Genomic DNA, 20529 nt, shown 5'->3' with positions numbered 1-20529 from the left:
CAGAAAATAGCATCTGATATAGTTACCCATACTAATATAATTTGCATTTTAAGCAGCCATTGTTGGGAGATATCAATAGTATAGCCCAACCTACAGTCATTAGGGTTGAATTAGAGGTGAATCGCAAAGTTAATGGCTATATCCAAATTGTTGATTTGATAAAAATACCTACAATTTATGAGCTCATATCAGATGACAAGTTTGGATTTTTTAATGGACCTCCACAAGAGAAGGGAGTATGTGAATGATTGGGTGATTCCAAGTAGTGATTACACCACTGAATGTACTCACATGAGACTGTTCTCAAGTAAATTGAATAAAGAGTGATATGTTTATAAAATTGAATCACCCCTTTTTTTCAAGCACTTCTATTTGCCGAGCTCTGTTCGAGTATTGTTGCTAGGGGGGATATATCAAAAATGTTTTACTAATTTATCTATGCTCACATGAATAACAATGGATTACATATATTTTTCAATAAAAAACCATAAACACAGTAATCAACCCGAAGGTCGGTTTGGTAGGTGATGGTAGAGTTCACCCAGTGCTAAGCCCGATGGCATGTGAAATTCACACATCAGGGAGGGGGGGCCAGTTCCTTTCCCTGTGCTGGTTATGGTTTCCCAGGAAGATCTGGTACCTGAAAAATCATATAGCTTGGGTGGAACTGTAGGTGCCCAGAGAGGCTTGCCTGGGAATCGAACCCAGGCCCTCCGGTCAACAGTCCAATGCTCTATCCCTGGACTACGGTGACCCTTATTTTTAAATAATTTTAGAATAATAATAGAATCAAAAGTCTTACTTTTCTCTGTTGAGATAAGAGGGTGTTTAGATAAATATATCTGTTTTTATTTTAAGATATATATATTCTAACTCAGTATGAAAAATGTTTTTGTTCAGATACTTCAATTTAATGTCTTCCACATATATTTACTTGTAATACATTCCAGGCTGTGGTGATTGTTATTATTATTAATACAATAGTTACAAGTTGACCAGTTGGTTGGGTTGCTACATGAGGTGGTAAAAAAGAAGTGATACAAATATTACTCATATGAGAAATAAAAAATATGTACGGAGACATAAACAACATACTTATTACACAAAAATATAAATTTTTTCTCAGCCTAGTCATAAACGTCCAGCATTGCCTGGGAAAGGCTCAAGGATACTTATGGGTAGAGCATTTCAATCCTCTATACTGCAATTATGGGTGGAGCATTCCAATCCTCTCTACCATAATTTAAAAAGGAATATTTTAATGCATAAGAAAAATGCCTTTGTAGCTCTATCTTAAAACTATTGTCTTTCCTCCCCTGATAATGGGGCTTTTCCAACCTTTCTGAAATATCTTTCCATTCAGCATTGCGAAAGTAATATTGATTAATGCACCTCAGGTGTGCTTTCTTTCTCTTTGATTTGAACGATTCCTTGCCATTTTTTTCAACATTTCAGTACCACTAGCCCTTCTTATGAAATTTCCCATTGCAAATCTTGTGTCTAGTTGCTGAACTTTATGCAATTGTTTAATATCTCTGGCAAGATAAGGATCCTTAAGTGACTCTATATTCTAAATTAGGCCTAACAAAAGTTTTAAAGGTGAAATCCTTTGTTCCAGCGGAACTTTTTCTCAGAGTTCTCATAACAAAGTATAAAGCTCTAAAAGCTCTTATTCCAATGAATTCCATATATGGTCCCCATTTTAGATTCCTACTAAGGGTTACTCCTCGGTGATTGCAATAAGTCATTTCATTCAACACTTAGCACCTTAAGTAATAATTATTTGATTTAGCAGCCCTACCTTTATGGAATCTAACTAGTTTTATTTTTCTAGCATTGGTGACCATTTGGTTCTGGTTTGCCGAATTGCCCAAAATGTATTGGTCATCTTGTAAGAAAATATCATCTTTAATTGTTTCTATTTGTCTGTAAATAACAAAATCATCTACAAACATCCTGATGGAGCTTTTTATATTTTCTCTAGTGTCATTCATGTAAATTATAAGTAGCAATTTATATTATTAACATAATGCAACATGTTGGCTTGGATTAAATAGCCTGGGACTAAATTTCTTGGTGGGTTTATGCCCTGGTTAATATTGTATCATGGGGGTCCATTCTGAATGGTGGTATTAATCTTCTTAACTGGCTCTCTTTTCTCTTTGCACTCTCTAATTCTTAATTAGATTACTGCAATGACCTCACCTATCAACATCAATAATACTTTTCTCACCTATGATGTATCTTTGACATCCATTTTGTTACAGTGCATGAGTGATGACCTCTGGAAATGTGTGATCAATCGAGATGACTTAACTTTTGTCTTACAAACAATAACTAATGTGCAAAATATGTCAGTATCTGCAGATTTAACATGCCATGAAATATACTGTTGCTATGAAATCATTCGCCACCATGGGATAGAGGTAAACTTTGTGTATTACATAAATGATCATGTGGTTGATGTTTTTATAATGGCTACAATTTTTTGTCTTGGCTTCATTATAAGTTGGAAAACATTTGGAAATGAACTCATTTCAATTATATGCTGTTTTGAAGATATATTGTCTTTATATAATCAGACAAAAATTTATAATAAATTCTAATGGTGTTTATGCCACCCAATAGATTTCCAAAGAGAGTATTGATGATTTTGAAAAGCTTAAGGAAGAGTGGAGTCAATTACAACTGGCAGCTTCTTATCGCTTTCAATCCTTGGAAATAACCAAAAAATGGTTTGTAAAAGTTGCAGAGAGGGAGGTGGAAGATTTTCAAGCCAAAGCTAAAAAGTTTTCTGATGATATATACACTTCAGGTCCTGGAACTGTTGATGATAACTTGGATTTGGGGGTGGAACTTTTAAAGGTAATTTGATATGTATTAGTGGAATTCCTTCCAAGAATATAGTTCCTTTAAATGTATTCCAATGGGTCGCATATCTACAACAAAAGGCAACAAAGTGGAATATTGTGAAGTTTTTTAAAGGTTTGTAAATTTTTTTAGACAATTTCTTGTGTAAAGGAGTGTCTATATTAGAATAATGAAATCAGGTGTGATACCTTGCAAATTTTGTTTTGCTAGTTATGGATCTTAAATTGGAAATGTATTATTCTGCAAAGATATGGTATCTTCTTTGAAGGAGCTCAAGACATCCTTTTTGAGAGATGCTGGTCAAAGAAAGTACCAAATGGCCATTACACAAGTACTTAGGAGATTATTTGTAATGCTTCAGATTAACGGGTATTAATATTAAAGTTGGTCATTTTTAGTTACATGGTATGACTAATCAAGTCAAACTATTCCTTACTGATTGCCAAAGTGATGCACCTTAAACTCATTTTCAATCATTTGATATCACTACAGTCATACATGTATCACTAAGTCATTTGTTGAGCATGTTTGCAAATTTTTTTGAGGCTTTGTCCTGTATTATCAAAATTGATCTGAAAAACCCAGAACACAAGAACTGGCATGAATTTTTCCTTATATCCCTATAACTTTGACTATTTTGGTCCAGAGGATTTCAGAGTTATGTAAGCTGTTCCACCTGCTCTAGTTCATGAACTCCTATTTTGATATTTAACTTATTCGCTATTATGTGTATTAAACCTTCCCTTTTGATGTATTTGCAAAGTGGTAAGTTGTGGTAATAATGGCTAATCAACTTGCAGCAAATTAAACTATATTATATTCTCCAGAACAGTGAATGGAATTATAATTGGGTCAAGGCAATGATGAATGAAAAAAAAATAAATACTTTGTGAAAGGATACATTTCTATTAGAGTGTGTTTCTTAGAATATTGCCATAGTAGTCCAGAAATTAGTTATGAATTTCTATTATGCATTTATGTTAAATATTGACATTGATTGATTCATGGTAATAATTATGATTTTCAGTAAATAGTCAGCATTTTGAATGAATGAGCATTTAAAAAAGAAGTAAATAGTTAAACAATGGAGAAAATTTCTTTACTTGCTTAATGAATTTAAAATTATATTTTGTGAATTTATGGTTTTTACTTCAAAGTGTACATTCAGTGAAAAATTTGCTTAAAGTATTATTATAATTATTATCAGTAACCTACTGGTTAAGGTAGATTTTGAATGCACACAAGTTACCAAACACCCACTACAACACACACAACCCAAACATCAAATGCTACAATTAGCTCCTTTTCAATTCTGAATAAATTCTTACTTCTCTCATTCATTCTGTCTAACATTCCTATTCTTTTCATTCCCCTTCCTTGCTTGCCTAACATTCTCCTTTCTATCACAGTCTTCAACATCCCATCGCAAATCAAAATGCTTTACATATTTCTTGTCTCCTATGGATTTCTCCCAAAAATTCCCTCTTCTCCCCTAGCATACCTGAGTTTTCATGGTTTGTTTTCCTTTCTGTCCATTTCACCTTTTCCATCCTTATCTGCACCCAAATTTCAAAAGCCTTCGATATACTCTTACCAGCCTGCTTCAGTGACCATGTTTCCGCATTGTACAGAACTACGCTCCATATCAAAGTTTTGAAAAACCTTTTCTTACTATCCTTACTCAAAGTCTCTGTTATCAATTACCTCGTCCTTGTGAAAACTTCCTGCTTAATGCAATTTTTCTCCTTATTAATATCACAACCATTAACATTTTTTATCATTATAATTAACTCCTTCTGTACCAACTACAATATATGCATTTGTTCAAACATGGCTCAAACTACTTTACTTGAATGATCTTGTAAATTAAAGGAGGGTCTGTTTTGCCCCATTTTTAGTCCATGGGGACATGTCAACTTAATTATGCGAACTTTTTCAGAGAAATTAATTTAGTGGAGGAATTTTTGAAGAAGCTTTACAAATTTTGGTGGACAGTATTATGTTGATTTTACAGCTTCTAAGTTTTAATTAGCAGATACCTGTATAGGAGGATAAGCATAGATTGGAGGATGGACATAGATTGGAGGCTTTTAAAATGTGGGTGTGGAGAAGGATGGAGAAGATGAATTGGACTGAAAGGAAATCAAATGAGGAAGTACTAGGTATGGTGGGTAAGGAGAGGGTTTTTTTGAGAGAAATCCTAGGGAGACAGGAAAAATGGACGAAGGGCATATTGATTGGCAGTAGGATGTTGAAGGCTGTAATTGAGGGGAGAATGTTAGATAAACAAGGAGAGGGTAGAAACAGGATAGGGATGTTGGATGGGATGAAGGGAGGAAGGAAGTACACACAGATGAAGAAGGACTTGATGTAGAGTAGGTTGCTGGATTGTGTTTTGTTAGGAGTGACAAAATATTTATTTGGTAGTTATGTCCATCCGAAACCTACATAACTGGTAGATTACTTAATAATAATAATAAGGTACCTATAGTCAATAAAAGACTGGAAAGTCATGATAATATGTCAAAATGTGCTCCAACCTGCCTTACTCTATGGTATGAAGCTGGCACGTATAATATTTTTTCTATTACTGTGAAACTTGGCTATTCAGTAATGTGTCTAAATAAAAAATCCCTAAATATTTGTTTATTTCTTTGATAAGGTTAATGGAATGGTATCAAAGTCTCATCCCCTCTATAAATTAGCATTTTAAATGAACAGGTTTAAAATCTATGAATAACAAGTTAATAAAGTCATCAATGTTTTTATTCATTTTCTTACATATAGGTAGCCAATGAAGAATATGCATCTTTGAGTAAAACACTTGAACAGTTGATCAAAACTCAATCTCTGTTTGAACTGCCAGATACCGATTTTAACTTCTTTTGGAAACTGGAAAATGTTTTGAGTCAGTTTTCTCAAATTTATGACATTTACGAAAGGTTCAAGGTAAGTCTTTAGGCATTTAATTATTTTACATGATACAATAGTCATTAATAACATGAGACTCAATTTTTTTCCATTGTGTGAAAGTCTTTATATATTAAATAAAGTAAGTTTAACAAAAATGTCCTACCAAATATGACTTCATGGTAGCTGGGTTCAAAGTATTCAAAGTTGAGTTATTCTCTAATATTGTGCATAACAATCATATAAACTCTGCCAATTAATAACAGAATGCACTGACAGGTATTGTGAGAATTTGGGAATAGTATAAATTGTACTATATTTACTAAATTATACTAAACTAACTATACAGTACTATTTACTATTTTACTAAATTATATATTATATGCTTTATTGGTTTTGATTAATGGTACAACCATATTAGGAAAATGTCATAAAGATTAATAATAAAATAAAAAAATAATAGTAAAAAAAAACATTAATTGTTAGATGTGACGAAGATTGTAATAAACATTTATCTAAATAAAGTGAATTTGCAAGTTCCCAGGTATGAAGTTATTTGTTAATTATCATATATTATTATTATTATTACTTTCTATTTTCCCCGAGATCACAATACAAAAATACCAGGTGGGTGGTGTATATACATGATATAAGGCTCATCAAAAAGGAGCAAAGACTCAGGTTCAATTAAGATCCTTAAATAAGGAAATGGTTCTCACAGTAATGAGGGTGGTCAGAAAAGTTTCCAACGTTACAAAGATACAAGACATTTTTTCTGAAATTTTCTGAGGTCGGAAACTTTTCAGACCACCCTCGTACATAATATTTGGACAAACCCATGAACATTAGCTGTAACATGCACATGAAATATCAATTCAGAAAAATCATTGCTCACCAACATGAATTGGACCATGTCGGTTGTAGTGTGTAGTGTGCCATTTTATAATGACAACTATTTAATTCTTGAATATTTCCTCTTTCCTGAATCTCATGTTGTCACCATTTCAAAATGACTTCTTAAATAGTTAAACGCTTTATGCTAGGGATATATTAAATTACACAGTGGGTATGGTAGCCTGTTTGTGCTACCCAGCCTCATGCTCATTAAAAAAACTTGAATTTATTCCCAATCTGGTTATCAGTTCACTCACATGACATAAGATTAAAACAATCTTAATATAAACCAGTGTAGGGTATCTAAGACTTACTGTCAATCTGACGACTTGGCAATTACATTTTTCAACAGGGTTGCCAAGCAAGGCCTATTCAGCTGTAAAATGTGCAAAAATGTCATTGATTAATGGTTATGCACCAACTCACTGTATTCTATCAATGAGTATTTTTAGCTGGACTTTAAAACTGTTTTATTTTAGATGCATTTTTGTTCATTCTTTTCTTGCTCGCCATCTTGTAATATCATTGTTCTGTTTGACGACATCCACTTGACATCTCCTCGTGGATGTCGTTGATGTGCGTGGATCAATAAACATTATTATTATTATAAAAAGAATATTGATGACTTTGTTTGATCATTATGACAGACTTATATTGTTTCCATTACTTCTTCATGTTCCTCCATGTGGCTAGTGATTGTTACTTTGTTATTCTTGCTTTTCTAGGATTCTCGAAAGTCTTGGGGCTTAACACTCTGGGCTGATTTAGATCCAAAAGTACTGCTAGATGGTGTGGAAAAATATGCTAAGGAAATACACAAGCTACCTCGAGAAGTTCGTTTACTACCAATAGCAAAAACATTAGAAAGAATAATTCGTGAATTCAAACATTCTGTTCCACTAATTGTTGAACTGAAAAATGATGCATTGTGTGAAAGACATTGGAAAGAACTAATGAAAAAAACTGGCAAGTATTGTATACTATATATAGTTTATAAAATTGGTATGAGATATTTTTATACATTTTATATAATGATATTAATAGATATTGTTTTTACAAAATAATTATACATGTCGGGGAGTTGAAATATGCTATGAAATTACCATGAATTTAACATCTGTGAGAAGTAGATGAAAATTCTCATATGAAACCTGTGAACACTGCAACCATAAAATAATAGTTCTTCCAGAATTACAGTTCTTCCATGCTTCCGTTTGTTATTATCTATTGTGTAGCTATTATTTTGAAAGCAAATGCAGCATCCATGGGATGTAACATATACTACATGTGCCCTGCAAAATGAATGGCATTCTGTGATATTTTCAAATGCATGGCTATGCTGAAATAATTTGTTATTTTGAAAATTAATAATAAAAAATTTCTATATTGAGTATAGTATTTACCAAGCTAATTTATTTTCACATAGGCATGTACCTTATTAAATTTTTCCTGGGGTGTACAAAAAATGAATTAAGTGTTGTAAGCTTATTTAAATTCAGTTACTGAAGCATTTATGAGTGTAAGTTAAACTATTGCTTAAATATGGTAAATGGTTTTCACAACTTAAAAATGAACTCTGATATGCATGGAAAATGCTGCAAAGTTATTAAGTATTGATTTATGAACTATCAAAAATGTAGCTTTTGAGGTATTATTTTCTCAAAACCGATGAATGGACAGCAATATTTTTTCCAGCATAAATTTTGTACCCTTAAGTTATGCTATCCACATTATGATTGCAACTTCCCATGGAAGGTCAATCATGGTGTGCACATTTTATTGATTAATATTTTCATAATGGTCCCTTCAAACATATGCTAACAAGAATCCACTGTATTTATATTGAATCAGCAGTATCTGAATGTTGTCAAGCAAAATATTGGTATGAGATTAGACCAAAAAAAATACTAGTGTACATGCCTTAAAAATATATAATTTTGCATAAATATTGCCCAAAGCTGTCTCCGCTATAAACATTTTCAGGTATGTAAGACTGAATGATATTATGTGCTAAACCACCAAAGGAAGGCATAATTCACTACTCTCTGCCTTAGATATACTTTCTTCATGGGAAAGTAATAGTGGTGAGTGGCTAAAACAGCATACCTCACATGAGGATAAAGCTAAATAGTTGGCTTATATTCGCAGCTATTTATTAGACTCATGCTATTTGTATGAAATAATTATGTGAATTAAAGACTCCTCACTGCTTTATAGGGATGAGATTGGCCCCATTGAAGCTCATATATATTGATTGTCACCATGAATGATTTGAAAAGATAGCATGCAACCCCTCTTCCTTCTCACCCCATTTACTTTCCAATATTAAGTTTCTCATATCAAGAAACATGGTGAATTGAAGTGAGAATTTTCGTTAATACTCTCCGGCTCAAATTGTGTGTACACATAATCTGAACTCCATTGGTAAATGTATGACATACACAGACTTACTCAATCAGAAGTAATTTTTCAAACATGAAAAAAGGTAATAATATATTTATACTTCCTGTATTTAAACTTTTTGTGTATAAATAAAATATTAAAGTTTTGGAGTCAAAAACTGCATGTAGACACTACTGGACACACCAAATTTTGGTAATGTACCATTTCATATTTAAAACAGCTAAAAAAAATGCTATGATTTGTTTTCATTCTTAATTGCTCAACTCATTCAAGACATTTCTGAGGCAATTGGCATCACATTTTAACTCGTCACATTTTTTCATTTTAGCATTTTTGAGAATGTACTATATACTTTTTTTAGTGATAATACTGAAATGAAGTACTGTGTTGTTAAAAGAATATTGTTGTTTTCAATTGTTATTATAGTGACTGCATATTATGTGTATTGCCAGAAACTCAGAGATGTCTGAATATGGTGAAATTTTGCTTTTTTGTAATTTTTTTGTGGTCATTGTAATTTTTATCATTAGGTACTTTCATTGCTGTTTAGGTATCACATTTGATTTGGAATTTGATAAATTGACTTTGGAGAATATGTTTGCCATGGAATTACACAAGTACCAAGAAATAGCAGAATCTATAATAGCTAATGCAGTGAAAGAACGTGGAATTGAGAAAGGACTTCAGCAAATAACAGAGGTAATGAATGGGTATATTTCTTTGGGAGTCTGAAATATTTTAGCATTCCTGTTGATATATTCCACTTTTGAAATAACTCTTTAAATGAAAAATTTCAGTGAATATATTGTGGAGATTCTAAGAGATTCAGAAAGTTAGCAAATAATTTTGTTGATGGCTGACTTGATTTTATGGAACTCCATTTAAATTTGTGCGTAGGAAAAGACTATTGTTTAGTCACTGGCAAAGGTCTTGTGAAAAACAGAGCAGCATCACTTTCTACCTCTCTAGACATTGAAATTTAACTCTTGCCGAGGTTGGGTATTCCATGGCTGTTGAGAATTATTATTACACACAATCTTTAAATCAGCTTAAAGCCACCAATTACTTTCAAAAATTCAATTACAGCACAGGGTATGTGTGGTTTGAGGTGAATATATTTTTGATTTCCAAAAATGACGACTGATACCATTGCAGCCATATTCAGGTCAATTCTAATGACAGCTCACAATAGAGATCTATTGCAGCTTTTGTCCCGATGAAATAAAGTTCAGGCTTCGGGGTTTGAAGTCACAGGAATTAATATTTTCAACAGAAAGTTCATGAGCAAAGAACGTTAACTGTCTTTCATTTGAGTACTTAAGCAATGGTGGTCTAGTGGTACCTAGTTGGACTTCAGAAATCAAGAATTTGTGTTTCAGCTGAGTTATGAGCTGTGGACATAGACTAGTATAAAAATTCTCCAGAAGTGCATACATAACCTGGGTAACTTCTTTAATGCTTGCGGAGAATTGACTTTTGCTTTGGGTTAAATATTTTAAGAAACTATAAAAAAGGCTTTGGTTTTTCTTCTCTTTTGGATGTAAGGTAAGGGGCAAGAACAAAAAGTGATTGCCACATATCTGCATCCAAAGTTGATGAATAGAAAAGGATGTTACATGCTATTTGCAGTGCCCGTGGTTTGGAGGGATCCTAGCTATCAAGGTGCTGATTGTTATTTTGGTATAGCTTCACAATTATAAAGGGGTGTCCATGAAGAAAAAAATTAACACTTGTGTACCCTGATGTACCTTATTCAATGTAGTCTCTGGCTCATAGCAATGGACTTCCTGTTCCTGAACCATCGGAAAATGTTTTTTTTTTGACTTGATGAAAATAGAAGTGTTTCTTCAAACAGCAAGAATAGCGTTCATCAGATTCAAGTACTAAAATTCGTCGAAGTCCTCTAATGGTAAGGTGAGCTCAATGACCTCATCAGGGATGTAGCACTTCCTATATTTAAGGCAGAATTTTTGGCATCAAGGCTACAAAAGTTGAATCATCTACACTACCCAATGAAAGTGGCATTTCCATTTGCCATTTGATTAGGACTGAAAGCAACCTTTACCAAGCACTTTTGTTTTGTGGGCAAGTGGGATATACATGCATATGTAAGTAACATCCACTCTGCTTGGAAACATTACACTGCTAGACCCAAGGGCATTCATTACATTTCACATAAAAAATACTGTGCAAGTATGTGAAGGTTTGATAGAGTCAAGAAAATATTTTTTCCCCTGCTACATATTCAATTGGTGGTTACAAATAACTATCTAAAACCTTAGATATTGATCATACATGAACGATTTCCAAGGCCCAGGATCAAAATGTGAGAGCAGGCTCTGCTTTCACTCAATGTGAAGAAGTTGAACAAAATAAGGAGAAAGCAGTGTGGTTATCCTTTAAGAAAGTTTGGAATGGTTTTCCTGAAAATTTTGAAGTTGGGAGTGTCAACAACTTATAGATGAACCAATGGACACATGAACAACCTGGGTGCAGTTTGTCACTAATAAATTGGCCTTTTGAAATTACGCATGAGTTTTTTTGTACCAGACTGTGGGAATATTTATGATAAATACTTTGAGTACATTCATCAAGAAATTTCAGCATAGGTGCAAAGGCAAACTTAGGGCTTTCATTTTAGGTAATTATTGTTGGATTGTGAAAAAGAACGCTCTGGAAATATTACCTCAGACCTGTTAAAATGCCATACTTCTAAAGAAATAACTGAAAAAATATTTTATTGCAGTTTAAATACATTTAAGTTATGATATTATCTAAAAAATAAGAGTTAATCAATCAATTTAAGCATCATTTTTGTATTCATCAACATAAAATATATTAACAAACCATACACTTGTGAGATTAACATGAAACTTTTCCGAATTTGTGAACATTGTTATCCACGGTCATCAACCCAAAGGTCAGGTGGTACTAAGCCCAATGGCATGTAAAACACACAATCTGGGCATGGGGGCCAGTTCCTTTCCCTTTGCTGCCCATGATTTCCCAAGAAGATTTGGTACCCTAAAAATCTCACGTCTTGAGTGAAGGTAAGGGTAACCAGAGGCATGCCTGGTAAATGAACCTGGACCTTCCAGTCAGCAGTCAAATGCCTGACCCAATGGACTACCATTTATCTGAACAGTGTCATCAAATAATTTTAATTTCAGCCAGATAGTACTGTCATTTTTCAATTGTACTCATAATTATAGAGTATGAATGGAAAATTCACAATATGATTAATATTTTCATTATTAGACTGTAGAAAGGTGATATATATGTAATATAACATTGCTATCATATTCATCCCATTCATTTAAAATTTGCTTGTAAATAGACAGAAAGCATGGTTCATATATATCATTTGGCAAAGCGACTTTGATCTTTCATCATCTTGTAACTTTTCTTTTAATCTGTCTAGGTTTGGACTGTATTGGAATTCAGCATAATCAAGCACGAAAAGGGAGAAATTGATAGAGGTTTTATTCTTGGAAGTGTTGATGAAATACTGCCAATTTTGGAAGATAATGCTGTCAATTTACAAAGTATGGCGTCATCAGAGTAAGTATTTACATTTACTTGTAGAATACACTGAGAATTTAAATTCACTTAAAATGCACACATTACATAAGTTTACATTTAGTGAAAGCTAAATTTAGGAGGAAGAGAACCTATGATTTAATATAAAATAAATTGGTAATAGAGAGAAATTCACATGACACCCAAGTGGTCATTCATTATTACGAGTGATCACCAAGTGATCAAATTGTGCATTTGTTTGAGAATTGTTTATTATCATCCTCATTTTATGGCAAGATGCACTTATTTTTTATCATTTTAGGCTGATGTTCGCAATTTATGGGTTTATTTGCTTTTAATGGCTCATTTTTATTCTGTGGGACATAATTTCAGTTTGATGGCAGCACTATCATGGCAACTCATAAATGGATCAAAATTTAAATTCTGGGTATCATAGAACATGTAATTTTCAATTGATTTCGTCAGTAGAGATAAGCTGATGGAAAAGGGTTTAAGTACCTGGTATATCACCAGTATAAGTGGGCCTCAAATGAAGGGCAAAGTGAGTACATCAATGACAGAATATGTTCTGATGACCCTAAATTGGATTAGGATGAAGTTTGACTTGGTTGCTAAGGTCTAACTCTACTCGGAAGAGAATATTATTTAAACATATAATGTTAAAGTTGTTTATATGAAGGAGATAAAACAGGAATATTCTGCTATTTCCTTTCTCAAAAATGACTGGTAAGAAAATGTGTCGCCATTTGGTCATTAAATTACCATTGGTAATAATGTGAGCTTGATATAACAAGCAATTTTGTGGGTTCCATGCATTATTGTAATATCAAGGTTCCACTGTAATTTATTTATGATCTTGACTGGAATTTAGGAACAAACACTTTGCAGGAAGAACTTTTAAGTTTCAGAACCTACAATTTATGTAAAATCTCACTGTCCCACAAATGTGACAATCTCATTTTTATCTCAAATTTTCCAAGGTTCATGGCAAAGTTTTTTATGCTTATGTTATTGATATTAGTTCATTAAAATTTGTATTTGCAAATAATTGGTTATTAAATTAATGATAATTGTTTAAAAAATGATCATCTAAGAAGTTATTCGCTGGCTGACTAATCTGAGCTGCACAAAATATTACGAAATAATGCAGGTTTGCGGTAGGGGCATTTAATGCCTGGGACTACTGGAATCTCTAAAAGACCATCTCAAGTGGATCATATGTCAGAGTCCATGAAATCTTGAAGTTCCCACTCTCCTGTGCTATCATGCTCTCCATTTATCACTATCTGCCTGTGGAAGGGTGGTAGCTGTCTCGGGTAGATAGAATTATAAGACTTGGGTACATGGCCCCTAACTATCCTGGTCTGTCACATATGACCATAGGTGTATTTTTTCCAATTAATATACACATATCTTTAAAGTTTGTGCAATAATTTACAATGAATAACTAAACAGAATCGGTATACATTTTGCCACTGATGATATTACAGGTGTATTATCTTTATTGCTGATTTACTGTAGCAGTTTCTCCAGCAGTTCTTAGAAGGCACATTATTTGTTACATTGCCCACCTTGTATGAAAATTTGATGGCATTTAAGACATATCCTCATATCAATATGGCATATTAAAGGAAAAGCGGTTTCACATTCTATGCATGCATTAGATGAGAGGGTGATTTTTTAGCCATTATTTTGGGAAACATTTCTGTGTCCTAATATAATTTTATTTAAGTAAGCATGTAGTTAACTGAAAACAATTATTTCAATGTGTGTTAAGTTCTTGGAAAAATGAAGGCAACATGTGAGTTCTTTCTTATAACTCAAAATAATAGTTTATGCTAATCTGAACAATATTGTGTTGCAATATTTCACCATTACAATATGTTCCCTATATAAATATTCAGCAGAAGGCCAAGCAGAAAATAGTTTGTTGTTATCCATGTACTTTGCAAGAGCTTTGTAGCAGTTTACTTTTTATATTTCACTCCTTTACGTTTCACGTTAGTAGAGTAAAATACCCATTTCATTGTAGCAACACTGTGCCAGGATTGATCATATGGCTGAATACTCACTATGGTCACTAATGCACACCCAACTAATCCATGAATCAGTTTGGTGAATGCTCAAACAAATACCCCTACTCAGACCAGTTGCTGGCCTAAAACATAATGGTGACATCCTGATAGGCCATATGCTCTCCCATATAGCTAGTAGTTTTTGAATTTGGTGTTGCATCAGTTAGTGTTCTTTAAGTTGCCACTTTAGTCACTAGATACCTCAATCAACAGAGAGTGTAGCTTATAAGATTTAAGCATTAGGCAGTCAGTGGCTGCTGATTTTAGGCCAGGAAACAGTACTATTTGATGCTGTTTTAATCATTATCAGGTGGAATTTTTCCAATGAAAAAATAACAGAAAGACTGTAATTCCACAATTAATATTAATTAATTAATGAGATAATAATTATGTAATTATTGTGTTTCTGTTATTTTCACTTAATACTATTAATTATTTACAATTGATGTTTCAATAATGTCTGTATTCAGTTTTTAAGCTGCACTTTTAAGCAACATTTCTTTCATTAGAGTGCCACCGGAAAATATATTGCCCAGACTTGAAGGGAGATAAGTCACCGCGGATTCAAAATATTCACCTCATATTAAAAAGTATATCAAGATTAATACTGGAAACAGTTATTTATATTGGATGGAAATTATATACTCAGAAGTTCCTGGAAAAATTGATTTGCAGTCTTCAAATTAATTTCTGTTTTTTTTATTTTAGATTCGTGGGACCTTTTTTGAAATCTGTTCAGACATGGGAGAAAAATCTTCAGTTGGTGAGTGAGACCTTATATGAATGGCTGGTGACTCAGGCAAAGTGGTTGTATCTTGAGGGAATATTCATTGGAGGAGATATCAGACAACAAATGCCTGAAGAAGCAGCAACTTTTGATGACATTGACTCATCATTTCGCAAGGTAAATTGATAGACCAAGTTTATAAAATATAATTTCACATCTAGAAGGAGCTAGAAATTTTGCAAAAATAATTTGAATTTGGAGAGATTACTAGTAGGTTGAATGCTTACATTTCACTTCAGGCAACAGTGGATAAGAAAAACATCTCTTTCCAAGAAATAACTAAGAACATACTTATTATACTGATAATTTGGGAGATTTAGAAAGTGGATAATCCGTGCAAAATATGAGAGATTTTTTAATCTTTTCCGTAATGTAGCATTGCAAATGACAATGAAAAAGTAGCACATCTTCATTCCTTCCTTGGATCCATCCGTGGTTGGAAACTACTGCTGATGATGTTTCACATCATACATACATCCGTATGTATGATGTTTCATTGCTGAGGGCACTGTCATAACCTAATGATAGTTGTAATGCATGAAGAAAGAATCAAAAAGGTTGCATTCTTTCTTTTTGCATTGCAAATGGATTTCCACAAAGTATAGGCCTCCACCATCTCAAATAATGATAGTTGGCATTTCATGTAAATTTTATTGTATTTCTATATATTTACAGAGAGATGTACCTAAAATTTTCCATGCATGAAAACTTTCTTTTACATTTATTGAACCTGTTTCAATTAAAAAGTAGATTTTATCTTATAGAATTGTGTATATCATTTTATTATAATCCTTTGAGGTAAGTAAAATATAACTTGCCAAAGTGCACTTGGAATATATTTTACTCCAGGCATTTTAAATAACCTTAGATTTAACATTTTTTTTACTGGTTCCAAAAATGTAAATTTGAGGTTTCACTTTTTTATTTCCTGTGTAGGATGCCCATTTATTTACTCTGTGTACTCTCACCATTGGACAGGCTAAAGAGGATAAAATCAATTTTTATCCATAAAGCTGTTGGAACATTAATTGAGTGTATATGTGATAGACCCTCACATGGCATGGTGGAAGGGCTTGTGCGTTCCCATGACCCCTAGAGCTTTGCTGGTGGGAGTAATGATAATTGCTCCTGGTGGGGTCAGCCATGCTAAATAGGTTGAAGGTTAGGAGCCAGACAAAAGGCAGTCCATGCAGCATCTGTTTCTCAGTGAGGCGGCTGCAAATTTGTCTGACCCCTGTGGGGTGGCCATTGAGTGATGGTGTCACATTAAAAACACTTTTGAGGAAGGCAGCAGGAAACCACCTCAATTGTCATTCCCAAAAGTATAACGATGGACACTATAGAGAATATGAGTCCTGGTAACTACGAGACTCGGTCCGGCAGCAGGAGAGGCAAGGCTTCCACGGTCGTTATCTCATGAAACACTTGCAAAAGAAAACCGATGAAGTGTAGCGTCCATTTCAAAAAGATAAGATAGGGGTGGCAGGTTAGGATATGGAATCTAGAAGCATTAAATGGATTGAAAAGGAAGGTGGTTGTAAAGAAAATCATGAATGAGGGTAAAGAGCTGAGTACTATCAGAGAAAAATGGGAATACATCGAAAAAGGGATATCAAAAGACAAAAATAAAACTATAGGAACCATTAATGGGAAAAGGACAAGGAAACCATGGATCACGGATGAGATGATTAGAAAGATAGATGAGAGAAGAAAATGGAAGACTGTAAACACAGAGCTAGGCAGCAGGAAGTACAAAGAGTTAAAAAATGATTTTAGACAGGCAACAAATAAGGCAAAAGAAGCATGGTGGAAGACGCAGTGCAAGGATATGGAAAGTTTGCAGAAGAAGGATGAAATTGGTGCACTGTATTGCAAGATTAAATTACTATCAGGAAGTAAGAAGGGAAGATCTGTGCTAACAGTGAGAGATAAGTTGGGTAAGATAATAGTTGAAATAGAAAAGATCCAAGAGAGATGGAAGGGTTATATAGAAGAACTGTATGGTAAAGAACTTAGGCCAACAAAGTTAGACATAGAAAAAGAACATGATGTAGAGGAAGATAGCCTAGGTCCATGCATACTCGAAAATGAGATAGAAAGGGCATTAAGGGAGATGAAACTAAATAAGGCCGTGCGGGTGGATAACATTCCTGCGGAACTACTGAAATGCTCAGGAAAATGTGAGAGGAAGAGGCTATATGGGCTGATTCATAGTATCCATGAGGAAGGAATATGGCCGGAAGACTTTGTGAGATCAGTTTTAGTTCCTATACCAAAAAAGGTACATGCTACATCATCGGAGGACTACAGGATAATTAGTTTGATATCCCACGCAGCTAAAGTTGTTCTCAGGATCATCAACAAAAGGATAGAGAGCAAGGTAAATGATTACTTAGGGGATGATCAGTTTAGGTTTAGGAAGTAGAGAGGCACGCGTGATGCCATTGCAGTAATAAGATCACTAATCGAGAGGAATGTGGAATACAATCAGGATGTATTTGCGTAGATTTATTTCACAGATTTTGAAAAGGCATTTGAAGGAGGGAATTGGGAAAAGCTCTTGATCATACTGTAGAAAATATTGTAGAAAAATGTTTTTTGTTATCATAACCCATTCTTTCTGAATGACCTCATTAGTGTTCTGTTCATCTGTAAGTCTCCCTTTCAATCCCTCGTCCCTCTCCGCGGGGGAAAATTCCTGCTACCTGCAACGTTGGGTCTCATTCCCTGCCTTTCACTGTCTCCGTGGGGGGTAGAGTGTTTTGTGTTGCATGTTCATGTGGTGGTGGAGTTTTACATTCTTGCTTGTTGTGTCCTGGCTTGCGTGTTGTTGGATGGCCTTCATGCTGCATCCTGGAGTGCAGTTGTTTGTTGATTTATGGTATGTGTTTGCATGAATGTTGGATGAAGGGATTTTTGCATGAGTGTGTGCGCTGCTGTGGGTGTAATTTTCCATGCTGTTGTTTGCATGTGGTATTGTTCCTTTTTACGGTTGGTGACCTAACACCCCCCCAAGCCACACGCCCTTGGGGCGGCTTGCGGGGTATTATGTAGATATAGAAATAGGAATACAGTAGATTGGAGGGACAGTAGTTTAATCCGCAACCCGTACATGCTTCAGACTGCTCAGGTGTGGGTGGGGAATGGAGAGTGCAGATAGGCAGTGTTCGGAAGAGGTGTAAGGCAGGGTGGTCTATTGTCACCGGTGTAGTTCAACATACAGGGTTCGTCCGGAATATAAGTGTACTGATTTTTTCCCGCCGCTCCAGGCGCGCCCAGCACCGCTCTGACGGGCTGCGATTGGAGGGGGGTATATTGGCAAGCGACGCTGAAAAAGGCAGTCGGCTCTGAGCTGTGGTGTAGTGAGGAGCTCTGTTAACGCGAACCTCCACGCTCGACCCACGTCACGGAACGCGATGCCGAAGTTTTTGGAGCAGCGTTATTCCATCAAATTTGCGGTAAAGCTTGGAAAATCGTCTACCGAAACTGTCGGTATGATTAACCAGGCTTACGGGGAGTCAGCCATGTCCAGAAACATGATCTTTCGGTGGCACAAGATGTTCGTGGAGGGCAGAGAAGAGGTCGACGACGAACCACGGCCTGGACGCCCATCAACGACACTCACCGACGAAAATGTGCGAAAAGTTCGCGATGTACTGAACTCTGATCGTCGTCTTAGTGTTCGGATGATAGCAGAGCAGTGTAATGTGCCAAAAACAATAGTGCACGAGATTATTAGGGAGCAATTACAGATGCGAAAAATTTGTGCAAAGTTGGTGCCGAAAGTGCTCAGTGATGATCAAAGACTCAATCGTTTGGAAATCGCGACACAACTTGCGGATCACTGCAAAAATGATCCACATTTTTTAGAGAACGTTGTTTCGGTTGACGAGACGTGGATCTTTGAGTACGACCCGGAGTCGAAGAGACAAAGTGCGGAGTGGCACACCCCATCATCACCCCGTCAAAAGAAAGCTCGCATGAGCAGATCTCGGATCAAGGCGATGCTCATTGTCTTTTTTGACAAAAGGGGAGTCGTCCACTACGAATTTGTACCTGAACGACAAACTGTAAATGCTGCATTTTACGTCCAAGTGCTCGACAGGCTTCGAAAACGAGTCGCCCGCGTCCGGCCAGCGATCAAAAACATCTGGCGGCTGCATCACGACAATGCGCCGTCTCACACCGCGCTTGTCGTGTCGGACTTCTTGGCCAAGCACGGCGTGGCAACGCTGCCGCACCCGCCCTACAGCCCGGACTTGGCACCACCGGACTTCTTTCTGTTCCCGAAGATAAAGAGGAGTTTGAAAGGAACGCGATACGGGACTTTGGACGCCGTCAAAGAGGCCGTGACGACGTGTCTTCGAGAGGTTCCCGATGATGCCTTCGCGGGAGCGTTCCAGGAATGGGAACGCCGCTGGAACAAGTGTATCGACTCACAAGGGTCCTATTTTGAGGAATATTAGCTTAAGATATGTAAAAGTGTAATAAATTTTTTTTCCTGAGCTCAGTACACTTATTTTCCGGACGAACCCTGTATATATATATGTATATGTATATATATATATATATATATATATATATATATATAAATATATATATATATTTATATATAAATATATATATATATATATATATATATATATATATATATATATATATATATATATATATATATATACACAAAACAACCTCAAATACACCAAAAAACAAAATCGCAAAACACCCGAGCCCCAGAAGAAAAAAATACCAATAGATGATGACGACTTTAGAAATAGATGGATAGAATACATTGAAGTACTCTATCAAGCCACTAGAAGCTGGCTTAGTTAAAGATGAAACCATGATAAGTAAAGACGATCGGGGTCCGCAGATATTAATGAGCGAGTAGAGCGAGCGGTCAAAGTAGTAGGGACGTAAGGAGAAGAATTGCCCTTGGGAGAGAGGCTTTCACAAGGAGGAGGGAGTTGATGAGAGGGACGTTGAGTAAGGATGTTAAAAAAGGACTTGTTAAAACTTTGATATGGAGCGTATTTATGTACGGCGTGG

General features: G+C 35.0%; 1 protein-coding gene across 1 annotated transcript in view; it reads left to right on the top strand.

The window, feature by feature from the left end:
• The window catches only part of Dhc98D (Dynein heavy chain at 89D), a 180058-nt gene that overhangs the window by 45070 nt on the left and 114459 nt on the right, over positions 1 to 20529 (top strand). Inside the window, exons 18-25 of the mRNA XM_071585493.1 lie at positions 57 to 236; positions 2268 to 2426; positions 2629 to 2865; positions 5659 to 5820; positions 7401 to 7641; positions 9629 to 9777; positions 12500 to 12639; positions 15402 to 15597. Coding sequence (XP_071441594.1) covers positions 57 to 236; positions 2268 to 2426; positions 2629 to 2865; positions 5659 to 5820; positions 7401 to 7641; positions 9629 to 9777; positions 12500 to 12639; positions 15402 to 15597 — 1464 coding nt within the window. The remainder of the gene's footprint in view (positions 1 to 56; positions 237 to 2267; positions 2427 to 2628; positions 2866 to 5658; positions 5821 to 7400; positions 7642 to 9628; positions 9778 to 12499; positions 12640 to 15401; positions 15598 to 20529) is intronic.

Source organism: Hetaerina americana, unplaced genomic scaffold (genome assembly GCF_022747635.1).
Source record: "Hetaerina americana unplaced genomic scaffold, ioHetAmer1.1.p SCAF_2, whole genome shotgun sequence".
Classification (NCBI taxonomy): Eukaryota; Metazoa; Arthropoda; class Insecta; order Odonata; family Calopterygidae; genus Hetaerina; species Hetaerina americana.
Note: the sequence above shows the minus strand (reverse complement) of the source record. Positions and strands in the feature narration are given on the sequence as shown.